Source organism: Protopterus annectens, chromosome 8.part0 (genome assembly GCF_019279795.1).
Source record: "Protopterus annectens isolate FY-2018-M chromosome 8.part0, PAN1.0, whole genome shotgun sequence".
Classification (NCBI taxonomy): domain Eukaryota; kingdom Metazoa; phylum Chordata; order Ceratodontiformes; family Protopteridae; genus Protopterus; species Protopterus annectens.
The window spans coordinates 1,912,039,398-1,912,061,888 of NC_056741.1; the positions used below are offsets into that span (position 1 = coordinate 1,912,039,398).

A 22,491-nucleotide genomic window follows, 5' to 3' on the forward strand; every position below is an offset into this window, starting at 1 on the left:
CTCTCCGTCAGTATCTCAAAGCACTTGCTTAGATTTCATGTATAACTAGGTTTTTCACCTGCCAGAAACTTTTTCTAATGGTCAGGAAATTGGGGTCTTTGTCAGGAAATCCAGAAATCAAGGTCTCTGTCAGGAAATTCAGTTATAGTGGGTACTTGTCAGGTATTTTGAATACATTTTTTTAACTTTTTTTAAATTTGGTTTTAAAACAATAGATAAACAAATCAATTATAAAACAAACAACTATTTACGTAGGTCCACAGCTGATCAATACATCAAAGTTATACATACCAACAACAATTAATATTTTTCCAGCAAGTCTTTAAGTTTAAGCCAACATTTATATGAATGTGTTCTCATCTTTATAGTTTGCAGTTCACTACTCAAACAATTATTGCCATACTAAAAAATTAAACACTAGAGGAGATAAATGTACTTTTCCAATTTTTCCATAATTACTTTTCTGGCTATATCAAGACTAAACCACTGAAGAAGCACTTGGGTTTTTGGAATTATCTCAGGAATCAGAGCATTAAATACAACTAAAGATTTAGAAACATTACATCTATCTGACCATAGAGCTTGAATGAAGTTATTCATTTCTTTCCAAAAAGGGGAGATGACTTCACATTCATTTACCACATGTCCAATCAGCTATTATTTCAGAATCACATCCCCAGCATTTAATTCTATTTAATTTATACATAACTGTAATTTTGTTAGGAGTGACAAAAGTTCTGTGTAAGAATTTCCAAGTGAACACTTTCTAATATAATGATGTGTTTTTTTATCTGTAGATTTTAATATTATTTTCATATATTCTTCAGATAAGTCTTTGTTATTAATTTTTGAGGAATAATTCCAATAGGAATTGTCTAAGTATGTGAAATCTAACTGTGATAAATATGATTTATTTTGCATTGCATTATTATTGATATTTATAAAAAATTCCAGTAATTTGGGGAAGGATTTCTTATCTAGGTTAAATATCTTACTTATCTCTGTGTTCACAGAGTCTCTAAATATTTGCAAAATTAACCAGTTCTCAGAATCTTGATTGTATTTGGACCTTAAATTTTCAACAGTATATATATATATATATATATATATATATATATATATATATATATATATATATTCGGCTGTTCCCGTTAGGAGTCGCCACAGCAGATCATCTGTTTCAATTTCTTCCTGTCCTCTGCATCATGCTCTTTCACACCAACTGCCTGCATGTCTTCTCTCACCACATCCATTAACCTTCTCTTAGGCCTTCCTCTTTTCCTCTTACCTGGCAGCTCCATCCTTAGCTTCCTTTTCCCAATATACCCAGCATCCCTCCTCAGCACATGTCCAAACCAATGCAATCTCGCCTCTCTTGCTTTGTCTCCAAACTGTCCAACCTGAGTTAACCCTCTAATATACTGATTCCTAATCCTGTCCATCCTAGTCACACCAAGGGAAATCTTAACATCTTAATTATGCCAAATCCAGCTCTGACTCCTGCCTTTTCGTCAGTGCCACCGTCTCCAACCCATATAACATAGCTGGTCTCATTACCCTCTTGTAGACCTTCCCTTTCACTCTTACTGGTACCCGTCTGTCACAAATCACTCCTAACACTCTTCTCCACTCATTCCACCCTGCCTGTACTCTATTCTTCACCTCTCTTCCACACTCACCATTACTATGAACTGTTGATCCCAAGTACTTAAACTCATCCACCTTTACCAACTCTACTCCCTGCATTCTCACCATTCCTCTACCCTCCCTCACATTTACACACATATATTCTGTTTTAGCCCTGCTGACCTTCATTCCTCTCCTCTCTAAAGCATATCTCCACCTCTCCGGGGTCTCCTCAACCTGGTCCCTACTCTCACTACATATCACAGTGTCATCTGCAAACATCATAGTCCATGGGACCTCCTGTCTGATATCATCTGTCAACCTGTCCATCACTATTGCAAATAAAAAAGGGCTCAGAGCTGATCTTTGATGTAATCCCACCTCCACCTTAAACGTATCTGTCACTCCCACCGCATTCCTCACCAATGTTACACTACCCTTGTACATATCTTGTACCACTCTTACATACTTCTCTCCACTCCCAACTTCCTCATACAATACCACAACTCCTCTCTAGGCACCCTGTCATATGCTTTCTTTAAGTCCGCAAAGACACAATGCAACTCCTTCTGACCTTCTCTGTATTTCTCCAACAACACTCTCAGAGCAAATATTGCATCTGTAGTGCTCTTTCCTGGCATGAAACCTTACTGCTGATCACTAATCATCACCTCCCTTCTTAACCTAGCTTCCACTACTCTTTCCCATAACTTCAAGCTGTGACCGATCAATTTTATCCCTCTGTAGTTACTGCAGCTCTGCATATCACCCTTATTCTTAAAGATAGGTACCAAAACACTTTTTCTCCACTCCTCAGGCATCCTCTGACTTTCCAAAATTTCATTAAACAGTCTGGTTAAAAATTCCACTGCCATTTCTCCTAAGCACCTCCATGCTTCCACTGGTATGTCATCTGGGCCAACAGCCTTTCCATTCTTCATCCTCTTCATAGCTGTCCTTACTTCCTCCTTGCTAATCTGTTTCACTTCCTGATTCACTATCCCCATATCATCTAACCTTCTCTCTCTCTCATTCTCTTCATTCATCAGCCCTTCAAAGTACTCTTTCCATCTACTCAACACACTCTCCTCACTTGTGAGTACGTTTCCCTCACTATCCTTTATCACCCTTACCTGCTGCACATCTTTCCTAGCTCTGTCCCTCTGTCTAGCCAATCGGTACAGCTCCTTTTCTCCCTTTTTAGTGTCCAATCTCTCATACAACTCTCCATATGCCTTATACTTAGCCTTCGCCACCTCTCTCTTTGCCATGCGTCTCATCTCCTTATACTCATGTCTACCTTCTTCATCTCTTTGACAATCCCACTTCTTCTTCGCCAGCCTCTTCCTCTGTATATTCTCCTGTACTTCCTCATTCCACCACCAGGTCTCCTTGTCCTCCTTCCTCTGTCCAGATGTCACACCAAGCACCTTTCTAGCAGTCTCCCTTAGTAGCTCTGCTGTAGTTACCCAGCTATTATATATCAGTACCATTTAAGAATTGATGCCAATAAATTAAATTACTTTATTGTTTCAATACTAGCGTTTTATTGAAGTTATAAATTTTGAATAATTTTGAGAGGAAAGCTAACATTTTTCTGAAGTATATTTCCTAAAATGTTTAAGAGTTTCAGTTGGATTTCTTATCTGTATTTAAATTATTTTGTCGGAATTTTTTTTTATTTATTTAAATGGCATCAAGGATGATGTGAAATGTGACCATTAGCAGACAGAGTAATCAAAAGAATCCTTTTCATGGTACATCTTAGAAAAAGTACACAAATAGTCTAAGTGTTATTATTATAATTAGTATTAAAATTATTATTATTATTATTATTATTATTATTAATATTAGATCCACGGCAGTGGTGCTGCGGAGGCAGCGTAAATGGGCGTGCCTTCAATGAAGGTTGTGCATCAGGGCTGGTAACTCAGCACGTAAAAATCCACTACCAAACATTAGCGGACTGGAGTTCTGCTGTGGCGTCTCCTAATAAGCCGAAAGACACAACAAGAACATTATTATTATTATTATTATTATTAAATGTGAAACAATGGCTCTGTCCTTCACTTAAACTTTGTGTTCTCTGAAGCAAAATTTGATATGCTTTTCATCTTCAGTATTAATAATGCTGCATATATAAATAAAATCTGGATCCAGGAAATTGTAAAGCACACACTGCAGGAAACAGTGTACCGATACTCAGTCTGTTTCCTTTCATTATTTCCTCAGTATGATTTTAGACCCCCATGCTTATCTACTGTAATAGTTTAAGCAAACATATCAATTGCCTAAACACAATTATAAATATCTTCTTATGTGTACAGCATGTATATTTGCCAATCTGTCTCACTTAGCATACAATTTACTATTTCTTCCAAACTTTTGCTTGCATGATTATTTGAAAGAAAAGCTATGCACATTTACTTATTTAAATAGGTGGGGCAATGAGAGAAGCAAAATGTAGTGCTTTTGTCAGGGTTTTTTCCTTCCAAAGGTGCCAATCCTATGTATAACTGTATTTATTTTGCCAGATTTATATTTTACAATTGTTTACTTTTTTCTGAAATTCCATAATGTGCTTAGGTCTTTTAAATGTTTATTTCTCCTGAACTGAAGTACTGGTAGTGATGTGATTCTATCCAGGCATTTTTTCCCCTCACATCCTGCATATAACTAGCATATATAGGAATATGCATCTGTGCATCCACTTTTTTTATTCATTTGGTAAATGGTTAATTGATCTGATCCAAATGGATGATTTTCAGCCATGACCTAGATTCAGTTTATCACACACTTATTTGGTGTTATTTTTTTTCTCTAGGCTCTGCAATACAGTTCATTGCCGGTGTTACTCAGTCAGTCCAAGAAGCACTGGAAATCAGTTAGGGAAAGAAACTTAGTTTTGCTTTAACATCAGTAAGGTGAGGTCCACAGTGTGTGCAACAGATGTTCACAGAAAGCTTGACAAAAATGATACAGATATGAGTGTGTGTGTGTGTGTGTGTGTGTGTGTGTGTGTGTGTGTGTGTGTGTGTGTGTGTGTGTGTGTGTGTGTGTTTCTGTGAATATGTTCAACATACAGGCACTAAAGACACATAGATATAGATATACATAGATATAGATATAGATATAGCTATAGATATAGATATAGATGTAGATAGACAGATAGATTATAGAAGACAAACAGCACCAGAAACACTAGATCGAAGGACTATGCATTTAATATAACTATAAACAAAGATTAGGTATACCTGTAGGCTTTATGGACAGAAAAATAGCAATAGACACACAGAAAGCTATACAAATAAAAAAGGATATTATCAATTTTGAATGTTTGATTATGTTGCTATTCTGCAAATCAACACTGCATGAGCTCATTTTGATGAACAGGTGAAAACTTACAAATGTATTTCACATGGGTTAAGCCCCTTACACCCCACCATGAAAGTAGCAAAATCCCCCTACTTAATATACATCTTTGGGATTATAGAGCTTTTGGGGTAAATTATAATATTTGTAGGTTTATGTTTGTTCAAAAGACAGGGATCATAGGAGTTGGTTTCATTGAAAAGTGCCACAGTCAAGTGAATTAGTATCATGTAGTCATACATAGCTGATACACTTTTAGTTCCTTTGGAATCTCTGATAACGACAAATAATTTCTATATCCATTTATTGTTAGAGTAAGACATTATATAGTCTGGATAAAATGATAAACATGTTACATCTTACTGTATAATTCCAATGTAGTTATTTATATTCCTGGGATGATCTGATTGCCAGTTCTTTTTAAACCCCATCACAAGTACATTGGGCTTTATTTTACCAAGTCCAGTAGCCTAGACAACAAGTTAAAAAAAAGAGATAAATTATTACTTAGAGATTTGCATTTGTTATTAGAAATGCAGCAAATGTGATTTTTCATTGAGACAGTCTGTGCATTTTAAGTAGTACTGTTTTATAATGATTCTACCAAACCAAGTTCATCACATCACTACAGTTTAAGTTAACAATTATTTTAAGTTGAGCAGTTGGTTTATGTTATTATGGCAACACAAAAATATACTTAAATATATTTAATATAAGCCCTTATAGTGAATATGACATTCATTTTCCTACTTTACAAAACATGTGGATCTACCAAGGTAGTGTGCAGCTGTAATTTTAACCACAGTGGGGTTTTTAAGAAGTACTCCCAAGGGGTGAACACTACACACTTACAGAGAAAAGGAAGAAATAAAAGTAAGAGCTTACCAACCTGGAGCATAAATAGAATAAATAAATGAATAAAATGAAGAACTCCACTATTAGTAGGTTTACCACACTGGTACTTGGATAAGTATCTGCCTTCATAGCCATGGTGACCATCTTGAAGGCTACCAGGTAAAGTAGTCAAGAACTTCACTTAACAAAGCCAAACTGAAATGGGTCCAGTGTCTGTAGGTTGCCAATGTGCTTGTTGATCATTTCCATGATAATTTGTTTCATAGCTTTGCATATTAGACTTGTCAGACTGACGTCTGTAGTTTCCGGGTCAGTTAATGGCCCACCATTTTGAAGAGGGAATACCATTACAGCCATCCATTCACTTGACACATAACTTGTTCTGAGGCTGTAGCTGACCAAGTGGCCCTGTTTTAGGCTATTTAGGAGGCAACCTGGGATATTGCTGGGGTTATGTTTTTGGCTTTAACAACTGCCTGCAGGACCTACTTACTGTTGATAGTTGGGGGAGATATACTAGAAGGGATTTCACAGGGTTAGTGGAGGGGGTAGGGGTGAAGTCAGAGCTAAATTTATCAGCCAGTAGAGTTGCTATGTCACCCTGACCAGTGAAGGTTGTGCCATTTACCACCAGCTCTGCACACTGATAATTATTACCTTTAAGATTCCTGACATAGCTGAAGAAGGCCTTGTGATTGTCCTTATCCTGGGAGGCTATCCTAACCTCATATCTGGCCTTGTTATACTTTATTAAGCCTCTTAGTTTCTTGTTTAGTTGAATCAGAGAGCTCTTGTCTCCATGAAAGTCACTCTTATAGGTTCATAGGTTCATAGGTAGGTACTAAGCTATCGACCCAAGGGCCTACGTAAGCCTAGCCAACAAGGTTTGCTGGCGTATGCCACCCAAGAAAGTTATTTTCCTGTGCCACTGTCGAGTAGAGACACAGAAGTGATCCCCGGGATGTATTTCCTATTTCCCATCCACTCATCAAGATTTTTTTTGAAGAGTGCTAATGAAGAACTTTGCTTGACATAGATGGGTAGCCTGTTCCAGAGTATGGGAAGTCTCTGGGACAGGAATCTATCCCTCCAACATGTCCTGTTTATTGTGATGACAAGTTTTAGGTCCCTAGAGCGTGTAGCTCGGAGGAATTGGGATTTCTTTAGGTGTAGCATGTCCACCAGCTCTGGGTTTAACATAGCTTTATATGTTAGGCAGAGATCACCTTGGAGTAGCCGATATGCTACTGAGTAAAACTGGAGTTTTTTGAGACGGTCAGTGTAGGGCATTTGTTTTTTGCCATGACAATTTATAGCCTGTTAAGATTAAAATTCCACTGGTGTGGTTTGTTTTTGGTGTTAGATCTGGGCTTACTTCTAGTATATACAGCAGCCAAAATGCAGCCATTTACATTTTTGTAAAGAGTTTCTGTAAATAATTCTGCATAGGTAACAGTGTTCTCAGGCTTTGGGGAGCAGTGAATTTTAACAAACTTTCACTTATTAGAATGTAATTTGCTTCTTTATACTTCCTAACTATTATGGATTTAGTTGGGTTGTCCAGGATGATTTTATTTCAAGGGAGATATGTTTGTGGTCTGACTTCACCAAGGAGAACATAACATGGGGTGGAATGCAATGCTTTCTCATGTTGGTGAGTACTAGATCCAATATGTTTGATCCTCTTGTTGGAGAGCACACTATCTGGTCCAGGTTGTTTCTACAGAGAGGTAGTTAAAGACTCCCATGAATAGGCCATTTGTTTGGATGGTGAGTGCCTCTAGGTCAGGTCTAGGTAAGAAATGTGAGCTTTGACGGTCATAGAGGGCAACCTGTAGCTGGCCAGGGCATGGTAGGGAATCTTGTCTATGGATATTTGGACGAAGATGAACTCCAGGGCATCATTCTGTTTAACCAGACTAGAGTTGTATTTGTGTTAACATAGATCAAGACGCCTCCACCTTTACCCCCTGTCTGTGCTGCTGTTGGTCTAAATGTGCGGAAGGCACTGTAGCCTTCCACTGCTGGAGTACTTTCTGCAGCTTTAATCCAAGACTCTGTAACAGCACAGATGTCTATATTCTCCAGGGTGACGAGAGCTTGTAGGGTGTGGAGTTTCTTGTTTAGGCTCCTAGCATTGAGCAGTAATATCTTAATGTTGCTTTGAGGTTTTTTGCTATGGTGATAGTTTTGTCATTTTGACATTGCCTAAAAAGGGTTCCAAGGGGATGGATAATGTTTTAGCAAATATCCAAAAGCCTGTGGGGGGGGGGGTGTCAGGTACAAACCATCTTGGCAAAGCAAACTGTTCTGCTGACCATGTCCTCCCATGCTGATAGATATTGGATCCCATGGAGTGACACCAGAAACTAAGCCAGTTATTAAAATCAATCATTTTCTGTTAATACTGTGGCATCATCATTGCTGAAGGTAGAATGCTACTCAATACAAAGCACATACCTGTCTGCGACACATATTCAGAGAGATACATAATGTCTCTTTTCATATAGTCCAGTGACATATGCTTCAAGTCATTTATATCCACATGGACTATGACATAATCATATTTCTACCTGTGGTGCAGTGACTTGAGTATGTATAGCATATTGTGGATCCTACCTCCAGATAGGCAACTAACAGTTATCTTCCCCTTGTCTAGCCTGGTGAGAAGGGCATCTAAGTGTTATACAATACAATCCTTTATGACAAGAGTACTAGGTAAAGCATTTGCTTGTCTTATGGACTTTGTTCTTAGACACCATTGAGTGTAGGCTCATGTGTGGTGTTAGGTGTTGCTTTTGGTGTGTGCTTTAGTGATTGCTGAGGATAGGTGTTGCAGTTTGATGAGGTTTTTTTAAGTGACTCAGCATAAGAAGGTCTATGTGTGCAGTGAGTGGTATGTGCAAAGGATGTAGTGTGTGTTCTTGACAATCTTGTTTGTAAGCGAGATTCTTGCCTTCAAGAAGTTATTTATGTACATCTGCCACATACTATATTAGTTATGAGATAATTGCTACATTGTCTCAGGATGCCCATATCTACCAATATGGCCACTGAGACATTAGGAAATTGAATATATGTTGTCAGGACCTACATAAGGGCTGAGCTTTTGTAGTTTAGGGTCTTGGTTTTACAAGGGTCATCTGAGTGGTATCTATGGTGAAAGCTAGATGTTAGACAGTGTTATAATCTTTGATGCTCTAACTAGCTTCCCCAACCTTAGCTCCAAACAAGCCTTTCGGTGTTATGGGTTAATGTCCTAAGTACTAGCTTTATAGGTTTGCTATTATACAGGGTACTTCTAACTGCCACTGAGCAGTAAACAGTTCTATGAAAATGTGCCTAATTTATAGCAAACAGAAAAAGCTAAAAACTAACTCCTGTGCCATCTGGCCAATAAATGATTACACTTTAAGCTCCCTGGAGTGCCTCCCAACTCAGAGAGACTAGGTAAACACCTTGTGCCACAAGAAGGAGGATCCTGAGAATTCTGAGTACTACTAAATAAAACCATTGAACCCTTATAAGATATTCACTTATTTATGACTAGTGTTGTGAAGACTGGTAGAGAAGGGTGAAGGCTGCCAGCCTAGCCAGATAGAATTGGGCAGATAATTCTATTATCTGTAAATATGAATGTTGAACTATAAGCTTTTTTGTTGAATGAAAGCATATGTTGTGAAGTGTTGAACTTAAAACAATGTGGCAACATTACCCTCTGCTGTAAAGAAAGCCAAGTCAAGCATTTCTTGTTGGTCCTTTGAAATTAAAATTATTTCATCACTGCCTTTTAATGTTTTCAAGTCAGCTCCAGTACAGCTAGATGAAGGCTTCCTGCCTATTCTTTTAAGGCTAAAGTTAATGACAAGAATTTACATGTGGAATGTCCTTTATTGCTCTAAGTGTAAAATAATGTAAATGCAGTTTCTGTCAGCCTGGGAACTCCAGGAAAGTGTACAAAGATGATGTAATGTTTTATCAGAACTGCAGTTTCAATTTAAACAGTGAGAACCAGAGATTATTAAGCATTTTTGTCTGATTATCCAACCTACAGCGCTCTGTCTGTTGTCTTAAGTAAGTTATCTTAGAAGTGTTTTTTCTTGTAGAAATAGCTAGGACTATAAAGATTAGACTAAGTGTTTTTCTGTGATGTCAGAACTGTACTATTGATTTATTTTAAGTATTTCTGTGTGATCTCTGAACTCTTTTGACTAGCACTGTGTAGTAGAAAGTATTGTCTTGTGGTTTTAATTATTTACTATTAAATTAAAACCTTTTAACTGTGGCTGGTTTGTGTAGAGATAAGTTAAGCTCTAAGAGGACATTGCATGTATATAAGGATCCTGTACCAGGTCACTCTAATAAGTCTTTAGTCACACTTACTAATTGGATAATAAAACTGCACAGTAATAATTGGACACCCTTTTAAGGGCCTTTGGGTAGCTGATAATATTATCTGGGTGGTGGCAGTAATTACTACTGTATAGTCTGGGTAAAAGGGGCACAGCTGGAGAACCTGTGTCAGCCTTCCCCAGGAATGTCTGTGTGGTTGTATAAACTTATCTCAAAGTGTGTGTGTCAGCTACTTGGGCAGGGACACGAAGCACTGGTTAGACAGAGAGGGTGCTGGAGATTTTAGCTTGCCCAGCTAGGCTGAGATTTACCCTATAGCTGTGCCAGTGGGGAGTCTTATTGGGGACCTGGAGAGCAAGGGAGCGACCAGCTCCAGACTGGCTGTGATCTCTGTGTGCTCTTAAGGGAAATTGCACTTTACTGTGTGTATTTGTTATCCTTTCCTCATATATGAGATGCCCTCTCTGGTGTTACTGGTGAGTATTGAGGCTCCTTGATTGCTGGGCCAGGGCACAGGCGTCACAAGTGTAACCATTAAATTATTTTCTTTTCTGGTCTGTATTGCTTAAATTTTTATTTATTTAACATTTTTTGACTGGGAAAGTCTGTCTAGGACAGATCCCATTTTCAGCAGAGGCCCTGGAGAAGCACTCCAGATGCATGTCTTTGGAATGTGGGAGGAAACCAGAGTACCCAGAGGAAACCCATGTGAATGCAGGGAGGACATCCAGACTCCACACAGAAGGCACCCCAGCCAATAATTGAATCAGAGTACCTGTTGCTGTGAAGAGACAATGTTAACCGCTGCATCACTGCACCACCCAAGGCTATATACAAATACACAGGCTAATAGCTATTTTAAGGATTAGTTATCCTGCTTACCAGATAGAGTAGTTTTTCAAGTAGAACACTGGAGGCATTGAGGAATTACCTGTACACAGTGTGCTTGGTGGTTACCAAATTCTATCTCTTTCTTAAAGAAACACACACACACAGACACACAGACACACACACACACACACACACACACACACACACACACACACACACACACACACACACACACACACACACACACACACAAAGCCCAGCTTCTTGGACCATGGGGTTATGATGCTAGTATGGCATTCTCATTCATTGGCAACCCTTCTCTGGAGTTTTAAAAGGACTTCAATATTAAGAAAATTTAAAAACAATTTATAAGAAAAATAAAGCATAATTAATCCACTATCTGTACTATATTCATAATAAATACTTCATCATTCATTTAGTATTCAACCCCTTCAGTTGTTATGTTTCATATGCAAAAGTTAACCAAACCTCTTTCCTTAGTAATGTACCTGAAACATCCAAAAACTAATAAGCATGTCATTATAAACAATAAACTACTTATACATTTGTAGGTTTTTTTAATTGAATAATAGTTTATTTAATTGATTTGAATAATTGTTTGTTGAAACATCGCAGAATTATAAAGGTACATGGGTTAACACATTATATCAGATCCTTTGAAAGTTTATAGTCTAGGGGCTAGCTTTGCTGTTTTTGCATTTATATTAAGCTGTCGAAAACTCAAACTGTCGACAGCGTAATAATTGACACGAAAATGTCGAAACCCCCGAACATCGAACACACACAAAAAAAAAAAAGAAACACCCAAACACAACACAAATTGCTCTATGCAGGGGGGCAAGCCCCCCTGCACCCCCCACATCCCTCTCTACTTAAATATACCAACTCCGAGATCGCACTACATTGCAGTAAATGGAAATCTCCTCTTACAGAGATTTCCATTTACACACACACAATGAATTTCGCTTTCGACATTTTGGTGCTGACAATATCAGCTTCGATACTGTTGGCCTTCGACAGGGTGAAGTAGACCCCTGTTTTTAAATATTCTTAATGAAGAAGTTCTTTTAAAGCTCCAAAGAGTTGCCAATGGTTTTGTGATACATTGTAAGAAATACAAGAAAAACAAAATCAGATGCAAGAACTTTAAGGTAAAATAAAAATGAGTACAATTTTAATATTCAGTGTTAACACCATAGAAATGACATACAGGCCACAAATCTGTACACTGAACTAAGACATAACCAAATGAAGTTACTTATTTGTGGATTTGTTACACTGATGTAGATAACCATGGTGCATTATGAGCTTACTTGCAAATGTGGTCCCACATCACCTCTACCACAGGTTTACAAGACAAGCTATTTTAGGTACAGAGGAATAAAGCCCTGACTGCACCCCAGATAACCCGTGTTCTTTTAGCATCATGGGTGTTGCAAAGATGATGCATGGGAGAACAAGAGTGAGTGGCTGATACCAGATCACCCATTATGAGGAGGGGGAGGTATCTTGGCTCACTACTTTGGTGACATCCACAGCAAGGAGCCTAGTGTGCCCACACTGCAAACTGGTGTGCTGCTTAGTCAGATGGCTGTGCAGGCACCTCCCAAAGCAACTATGGTGGAGCTCACAAGCTACCAAAGGGAGGGTTTGGGACAGTCCATTGGATCTACACACTGGCTCTCCACCCCCCCCCCCCCACTTACATCTTGCTCTTGCCTTGACTGGGAATGAATTGCCAAGACAGTTCTCATCCCAAATGGGTCATTTGGGTGCAGGAAGGAATAGCATTAGGGCTGATCCTATGGACAAAAAAGATGCTATGTTAGGATGTACCAAAGTTAAAACCAAATAACTAACATAAAACCACTGCAAATGCATTTTAAACCACATTATAATATATAGAATTCTTTTTGTAACACCAAAAGGCAGATCTTTGTATCTTTATGATTAATTTAGCATATTTTAATTGCCTTGCTTCTGACCAGTAGTTGCACAGGCTTTCTTTCCCAAAATAAAATGTTCTGCTAATTAAGGATATAGTTGAAATAATAGATCAGAAACAAATATGCCAATTAAAAAAAAAATAGGCACTGTTTTTACAACAAAAATTTGTTAACATTGCCTTGCACTCCTTTCATATTTCATCACTAAAATATTTGCCAGTAGAGTTGTAAAGGAAATCCATGCAACACATGTATAACATTCTTCATATCTGCATAAATTCTCATTCAGTTAATCATTACATAAATGAGTGAGTGGACTTTTTTCAGCCAAGACCCAGCAAAAACAAGGATACCCTGAAATGCTATATGCACACAGAACCTAGAGTAATCTGTCAAATAGTAGGTATGTGGAAGGTGGAAGAAAAACAGATAAATCAGAATAAACCCATAGAGAAATAAGGGAGCAAATGAAAACTGTATAGGCAATCAGAAAGTGATAATTGGGAACAAACTCCAGAACCCAGAGTTATGGGAATTGAGCATAGATTCAAGAGGTTGGAGGGGCCATTACAATGAATACAAAGACTATCTGCACACAGCTGGACAACACACTGTTGGCATACAAATTTGGTATAGCAGTGTACGGTTTGACTGCTGATTTTGGTGTCTCAGAAATTGCTACATGACTTTTATTGACAGTACTAGAGAAGGTTTAATAAGGGAACTGCAGTCACTAGCTGCGATCTAGACTTCACTGGTAAATGTAGATATGGTCAAGAAGTAGGTTTTAGATGATGCACTGCCATTGTTCTTATCCTTTGATTAAAAGTTTTTTCTCAAAAAACGAACAGACAAAAATTAATCTTTAATTCATTCTCCCTCCTCATACCATTGTGTGGGTTCCTGAAAATATTTTTCTTCTAAAACTGTTATGCCATTGTTTTGCAGCATTGTGCAAGTAAATTCTGTGTATTCTCGTGGACTTGATTATTGTGAGAAAAATTCAAAGAACAAAATGGCGACTTTTTCAGCACTCTTAAATGAATAAAGTAACTGCTCATTTACTCGTCACTAGAAAGTGCTGATAGCTTCTATAAAACAAAATACCTAACAGAAATTCATTCGGCAAGATTGATAAGGTAAATTGTAACAAAATCAAAGAGAAGACAGAGCAATCAGAGTTAAAAAGAGAGAGACAACGTAGTACTTTAGTTAGAAGATCCCTGTCTCATTGCTGTAGGGCCAAGTGTTTAATCTTGGCTTTTGTGCTTTCAGTCGTGTGGATTTTGTATGTTCTCCCTGTATCTGTATGGGTTTCCTTGGGGATTTACCAGTTTCCTTCATACCTCTCAACCTCTTAGTGCAAAAAATCTGGACAAAGCCTGACAAAATTGGGGTGACAAAGGGCCAAAAATAGGGACAGTTTTTAAATATTGCGCTTATAAACTTAGAAAGTTGCTAAAGAAACAGGGTCTATGTTAACATACATTTTCTGTAGGATTTGCAGTGTTAAACTCAAATGTATGTTATTATTTAGTGAATTCAACCCTCAGATCATCCTAGTGATTTGCCAGAAAACCACAAATTTTATGAGAGGTATGGTTTTCTTCAAAACATTGTGGTTATGATTAAAAAAAGGGTCTGTGAGCCAGTCAAATTAATCAAGAAAAACATTAAATTAAAAACAAATAAACACAAAGTATGGTGCAAATAATGCATCATTGCAGGCAAATCTTTCCTTATGGGCCTAAAGGTCAAGTCTTTCTTTATGAACAGTGAGCCATGTAGAAGATACCTTTGGTGGATATTTTTTCAACTTGGACTTTTTAAAAAGTTGGAGATTTCAGATTTAACAACAGCAATAGCATACCTCTTTACTGAAAATGGACCTAGTTAGGCTAGATATATTGTAGTCTATAAACTATGCTGAAACAGTAATCTGGAAATTATATAATTTGCTATATGCATCAGAGCGATTACAATTAGCAACCAATGTCTTTACCTGCATTAGTGTCTGCACTCCACTTCGTAAATCATTTGCTACAACTCCTGAGTAGAAAGACTTGATTTTTCTTCTGTTCAGCCAGTTAACATGCCTATCAGTTACAACTTCTTCCTTCATGTCTTGGTGTGATGATCCCTGTACATAAAACAGAGTGTGAAGGATAATATAAAAATATTATAGCACTCTCTTGAACATTAATACAATTCCTTCTCATGAGGTACCTTAGCCAACATTATTATTCATAGGAAAGTTTTCAGCGATAGATTATACCTTTTCTATCACCCATTATACTTTCTCATCTGTTTCATGATATTGGAAATGCTATGTTGCACTGAAACATCTTTGCCATGAACTGTTAATAAGTTTCATCCTAAATTTGATCCCCTCATTCTCCAGTTACATACTGTGGCCAAGGAAGTCCTAAGTCTGAAAGAAATTCTGGGTCACCCCTGAAAAGAGACACTTTAGCTGGTTATCAGATATATTAAAAAAAAAAAACAAACAAAAAAAAACACTTAAGCCCTTCTGGCCAGCCCTACTAAATGTTCAACATACTTTCAATAAAAACATGTGCAGTGACTGAATCAAGATAATCTTACTTTTTTCTTTTATTAATTAATATCTTTTTTTTTATTTTTTATTTGAAGAGGATCACCACCAGAAAGATTGTGAGTATGCAGGCAAAAACATATGAACAGCAAGCTAGCAAAATGAAGGTATGTATAAGTGTTATGATCAGCTTACTAGTGATTGGTACATTAATGTGAGATTACTAATGCTCAAGACCAAAGGTTTGCTAACAGGACTGAGATACCAATATCTTGGGGATTCTCTTTTCCAGTTTGGTTTTGGTCGGCCAGTTTTCTGTTAAAGAGATTTAGATTTGGCTGTTATTGATGTTAGTTTTTTTTTTTTTTTGGTGTGGGATGGTATTTCATTCAGGTCTGGGTATCATAACCATCATTTTGCATTACTTTCTGTACCGGTGTTTAGGTCCACAGTATTCTTTTGATGAATTTATTCCAGTATTTTACTGTCTAAGTGTGTTCTTTTGCTTATGTTATTATAGAGACTATAGATTTGTCAGTTAAATTGTTTTCATCAAATCTGTGATATTACATTTGTATGTTAGGCAAAGGTCTCCATGTGTTTTCGATTAATTTAAGTAATATAGTGCTTACTGTAATTGTTTCTATTACAGTTATGATTAGGGTTAGTGGCTTGTGTGTTAGTATAGTGTTCATTGATAATTTTAATGCTGGTTACAATTAGGTCTGATGAGTGATGAGTGAGGTTAGTATGACCTCCCTTGATCTAGATGAGAATCCCTTCATGATAAGGTGGGCAATGTAGAAGGTCTTCCTAACTACTTTAGCTACATGGGTGTCGAATGACAGACTACTATCAACCTGGGTCCCCAGGTCCCTGATAACTTCTTCTGTGCTCAGTGGATTGCCACCTATTTGGTAGCTAGGGTAACCTTGTTTTTCCCGAAGGGTATGACTATGCATTTTTGGCATTTAACTTTAGGCCGTGGCTCTGGCACCAGTTATCCGCTTTCTGTGAGACCCTTCTGAAGGATATCTGTGTCAGATGTGTTTTCTACTATGGCGCCCAGTTTGCAGTCATCTGCAAACTTTGTCAGCCATAACCCTCCTGTGTTTGCTTGTACTTGGAAAAGTAGATGCCAAACAAGAGTGGGCCCAGGACTGAGCCCTGTGGGACACCACTTGTGACAGGCTTTGAGTCTGACATGGCGCCAGCAGCTCTGACCCTGTGGGTTCTGTCACTCAGCCAGTTTGCAACCCATCTTGTGATGTATGGGTTGACATTTAAGCTGATGAGTTTTCAATGATACCCTAATGGGGTATTGTATCGAAGGCCTTAGCCAGATCGAGGTAGGCTGTATGGACTGCCTTTCCCTCATCAATGGCTTTGGTGACTGTTTCAAAAAGTCAACCAAGTTTAAAAGGCATGATCTGCCTTTGACAAAGCCAAACTGGGTTGGATCCAAAGTCTGCAAATTCCTATGTCTTTATTTATGAGGTCCATTATGATCCTCTCCATGGCTTTGCAGATAAGGCTTGTCAAGCTAATGGGCCGGTAATTTCCAGGGTCGGTGGAGGCACCGCCTTTGTGAAGTGGTACCACAATTGCAGTGCGCCACTCCTGGGTAATGTATCCAGAGGTAAGACTTTGATTAAACAGCTGTCCTAGCTGTGGGTTTAATTCCTCATTGAGTTCATGGAGCACACAGCCGGGGACACCATCAGGTCCCATGGATGCTGTGTTTTTTGCTTTGGAGAGAGCAGTTCTCACTTGGGCGCTGGAGATGTTTGGGGGGCTGCAATCGTTTGGTATAGATATCTCTCCTTTGGGGAGGGGAGAAGTTTGCACTGAACCTGTCAGCCAGTATGTTGGCAATGTCTGTAGGATCAGTAATCTTCACATCATTTTGAACTAGCTCTGAGCATATCTGGGAATTTCCTCCCAGGTTTCTAACATAGCTAAAGAAGGCCTTATGATTGTCTTTTGAGTCTTTAGCTATTTTTCTCTCGAAATTTGCTTTGGATGATTTTATGAGAGCTCTTAGTTTTTTACTTATAGTGATCAAGGGTGTCTTACCTTTAAGGATTTTGCTCTATCTTGTAGTAGCTTCCTCCTTTTGTTGTAGAGTTTGTTTATGGCTGGGGTCCACCAGACTGGATGCTTGCCTTTGGTACAAAGAGTCTTTGTTTTGCTTGGGATTGCCTTATCCATGCAGTCCTGCAGGTGCTGGTAGAAGGCATTTGTAAGTGATTCAGCGGCTTGTGTACTGTTTTCCGCCGCTCGGGGCCTTAAAGGAGACCACACTAGTCTTTAGAAGTGTGAAGTCGGCTTTGAGAAGTTCTTTACTGTGGTCTTTTTATTTCAGGGGGGGGTGGGATGAGGACCTCCAGCGAGATTAGTTTGTGGTCTGATCTCACTAGTGAGGGGTACACTCCCGGTGTTGAACATTGTGCTCCCATGTTCGTGATGATGAGATCAAGTATGTTATCTCCTCTTGTGGGGATGGTGACTAGTTGTTCCATGGCATTTGAGTTTATGAATTCCAGGAACTTTTGGGCTAGGGTGTTTGGGCTTGAGTAGTGTTCCCAGTCTATATTAGGGTAATTGAAGTCACCTAGTATGATGGTGTTTGGTGATACATTTATCCCTCTAGTGTTTTCAGGAAGGCCATGTGAGGTTTCTGAGTTTGTGAGGGTGGCCTGTAACATGCTACAATTTGCAGAGCAGTCTTGCCTATGGTTAATTGCACCTGGATGGTCTCCGATGCATCGCGCGTTGCCACCAGTCTTGAGGTGTGGGTGTCCTTGATGAATATGGATACCCCCCCTCCTTTCTTGGTATTGTCCAGATTTTGGGGCCGGAACGCATGATATGATGTAAAACCTGATAGCGCCGGGGTGCTCTCAGGAGCCTTGAACCAGGTTTCTGTCACAGCACAGACATCGATGTTCTCCATACTGAGAAGGGCCTCGAGTGCGTGCATTTTGAGATTTAGACTTCTGGCATTGAGCAGCATTACCCTTAGTTTTTTTCCTTTTTTCTGTTCTAGGGTGGTAGGTTTAGAATTTGAGCCTTGCCTGAAAAACCCACTATGGGGTGGCAAGAGCCTTGCCAATATCCGGAATCCCAGGGTGACAGGTGCAAGCCGTCCCTCGCATAGCAGCGTGGCTTGTCCAGCATGTCATCCCAGGCAGACAGACACTGGATCCCCTTTGAATGACACCAGTGTTTAAGCCAATTGTTAAAGCTGATCATCTTATCTCTGTATTGTGGCATCATTCTTGGTGAAGGTAGGATACTGCTCAAGGTCAGGGTCATACCTGTCTGGGCTACATAATCAGAGAGCTCCTCAATGTCTCTTTTCATGTAGTCCAAGGAGGTACGTCTCAGGTCGTTTACACCAGCGTGGACAATGACTGAATCATATTTGTACCTGCTGTTGAGAGACCTGAGTGCTTGCGTTATGTGGCGGATTCTAGCGCCCGACAGGCAGCTTACTGTGACCTTCTCCTTACTCAGTCTGGTGAGCGGGACGGCAGTGTGTCTGACTATGGAGTCACCAATGACTAGTGTGTCTGGCATTGTGTTTGGCCTTAAGGGCTGTGACTGTTTGACACTCTGACTATGAGGTCTATGTGTTGCAGGTGTTGTGTTCTGAGGTGGTGGTTGTTTGGGTGTCTGCTTTGGTGGCCTCTGCTGTTTTGGTAGATTTTGATCAGAGCCTCCGAGTATGTCTTTGTGTGTTTATGTGTATGATTTGAGGTTGTAATGGTAATATGTGAGACTGGGTCTATAGTGTGTGTGGTAACCTTCTCCTCCTGACTGGTCTTGCCAGTCCTATGTTGAGAGAGCTCAGCCTCCAGTTTGGCCGTGTAGTTGCATCTCTCGCATGTATTTGTGTTTTGTGGGAGGAGGAGAGGGTTGTCTGTGTACATGAGGCAATTGTAACATTGCCTCAATATTCCCAGGTTCACCAGCTGAGCAGGAGAGGACACTAGCAACTGATCCCTCGACATGCTAGAAGGAATAGACAAAAACTTTAAAAAGATTCCGGGGACGTGGGTGACCGAGAAATGGGGGTTGCCTTTTGGGGTACTATCTATGACAAGAGTGCCGTATCAAGGTAATAAGTACTGTAGGAGCAAGTGCTACGTTTAACAGATAGAGAATAGTCTACTTGGAGTCAAGTAGAGATGATCTTTTAATTATAGGATACGCTGATTAGATCAGTAGTATAGTTCGAGGAAGGTAGTTTTAAGGAAAATTTGAAGAGTGGACTTTAGGTAGCCGAATAGTTTAAACCTGCTTAACCGGCGCTGCCCTAGTGTGCAACAGTAGCAACTCAGCTAAATTGGCTAAATCGGGCTAAATCGCTAAAGCGTGCTTTATAGCAGGGGCTGGAAAAGACAGGAAATGACCCAAATTGGCCAACAAACCACAAGTCACTGCCTAAACCACTCCTCCGAGGACAAATGAAGGAGTTATGGAAATGACCCCTAGTGGCCAATAAAACTACAGTTTCAAGTCAGTAACCACCTCTCCGGGGGCAGGAAGCTGCTCAATGTTAGTCACTGCCACTGATAAACACAGAGACCCTCCTTCAGCCCAAGCAAAATGGCCTCACAGAAACTTTCAAACAGTTCAGGAACAGCAAGCCTGTAACTGAACTTTTTAACTCTCAGAAAAGTGGGAAAAAGCAAGATTTTTTTGTTTTTGTTTTTACAGAGATAGCAGAGGTTCACAAGTAATATCAAGTTATAACAGTGCAGTAAATGACCCCACACAAGAGTGCTAGGTCAAGGACAGAAAATATGCAAGTTTTAAGAAAAAAACGATTTAAAATTAAGTGCAAACAGGAAATTCAGCAAACAGCTTTTGGTTGTGCTCTAAATACAGCTACTAATACAGAAATCAAGTTTAACAAGCCAGAAAATGCTCAAGCTAGGCAGCTATGCAGAAAAACTTAGCAAATAAACAGAGAAAAAATACTTAAAATCTCAAAAGTGGCTCCCTTCTTCTCTCAGCGTTTTTTCCTCTTGGAGGGTGCTTCACCAACAGCCAACAAGCTCAAGACCAAGGGTTTGCTAACAGGACTGAGATACCAATATCTTGGGGATTCTCTTTTCCAGTTTGGTTTTGGTCGGCCAGTTTTCTGTTAAAGAGATTTAGATTTGGCTGTTATTGATGTTAGTTTTTTTTTTTTTTTGGTGTGGGATGGTATTTCATTCAGGTCTGGGTATCATAACCATCATTTTGCATTACTTTCTGTGGTGTTTAGGTAAGTATTCTTTTATTTATTAGTATTTTACTGTCTAAGTGTGTTCTTTTTGCTTATGTTATTATAGAGACTATAGATTTGTCAGTTAAATTGTTTTCATGTGTGATATTACATTTGTAGTCTCCATGTGTTTTCGATTAATTTAAGTAATATAGTGCTTACTGTAATTGTTTCTATTACAGTTATGATTAGGGTTAGTGCTTGTGTGTTAGTATAGTGTTTATTGTAATTTTTATGCTGGTTACAATTAGGGAGAGTGTTTTAGTGAGGTTAGTATAGCGCTTATTATAATTGTTTTTATTACAGATTGGGATTGGGATTAGGATTAGTGTTTGTGTGTTAGTATAGTGTTTATCGTAATTTTTATGTTAGTTACAATTGGGGATGGTGTTTTAGTGAGGTTAGTATAGTGCTTATTATAATTATTTATGTTACAGCTATGATTAGGGTTAATGTTTTACTGTGGTTACTGCATAGTACTTATGCATACACTATTCTGGCACCTGGGGCACATGCCCAGCCTGTCACAAAGTAGCTGCTACACTTATCCTGACTCAATGACTTGCCACAAATGGGGTGCTAAAATCTTTCAGTTCTGAATGCAAATACCAGCATTCAAATGTCGATAATGCATGGAAGAATGATCACACTCCCCCTAATACTTTGATCAGTAATTGCATATTACCCCAATGAGAATAACTGGGATCATATCATAGATAATTTGAGGGAAACTATGCATGGAATAAAGCATTTAGCAGCTGCCTCTGTCCATTAGTAGTACAGGGAGCAGTCCTAGGGTAAATTGTTTGTTTCCCATCCATAGATCTAAGTTGTACTTGAATATGGACAAGGATGAACTTTGTTTCATGTGAACAGGGAGTCTATTCCACAACAGCAGTATCCTCTGCAAGATATACTTGTCCCTCTAAACCATTCTGTTGATGTTGAAGAAGAGGGTTAGATCCTTAGACAGAGTACTTCTAATGCAATTTGACTTGCTCATGTGCAGTAAATCCATCAGTAATGGGTCAGAGGATACCTTATATACCAGACACATGGAACTTCTTAGCAGTCTGTAGGATACTGTGTATAGTGACACAGCTTTGAGTTGGTCCATGTAGGACATATTTTTCAGGCCTTCTACTCTTTTAATAAAGTATCTCTGTAGGTGTTCCAGTTGCTGCATGTGTGTGGACAGGTACATGCCAAAGGGGACATTGTACTGAATGATTGTTATAATGACAGCTGAGTAAAGGGGGACAATGGTACAATCCTCTTGTTTATAAGCTATATGGAGAAGGACTTTCTTATGATAATGGACACGGCTGAAAGTTAGGTCGCTGTCCACATAAATTCCCAAATCTAAAACAACTAGGCCAACTCTTATCGGCATATTGTCAATATGGTAGTTCAACAGGGTTGATGACTTACCAAAGGATATGATAATGCATTTTTTGGACATCTAATAGACATCTATAGTATAAATTCAACTCTACTGCTGTCTTGCAGCATGCTAAATGGATGATGTGTTATATGCATTCATCCTACAGTTCGGTAGTGCAAACCCAATTCATGGTAAGTTACTCTGCAGCTTGAATTATGCCTGTGTAGCACTGTGTACTGTGCTTCTGTCAGCATCTTCTGGTCCATACTGT

General features: G+C 38.9%; 1 protein-coding gene across 1 annotated transcript in view; it reads right to left on the bottom strand.

Moving 5' to 3' along the window:
- The window catches only part of SLC12A3 (solute carrier family 12 member 3), a 564,508-nt gene that overhangs the window by 253,180 nt on the left and 288,837 nt on the right, over positions 1-22,491 (bottom strand). The window contains exons 21-22 of the mRNA XM_044079103.1: positions 15,007-15,144; positions 5,362-5,468 (exon numbers count right to left, since the gene is read on the bottom strand). Of these exons, the coding sequence (XP_043935038.1) occupies positions 5,362-5,468; positions 15,007-15,144 (245 nt within the window). The remainder of the gene's footprint in view (positions 1-5,361; positions 5,469-15,006; positions 15,145-22,491) is intronic.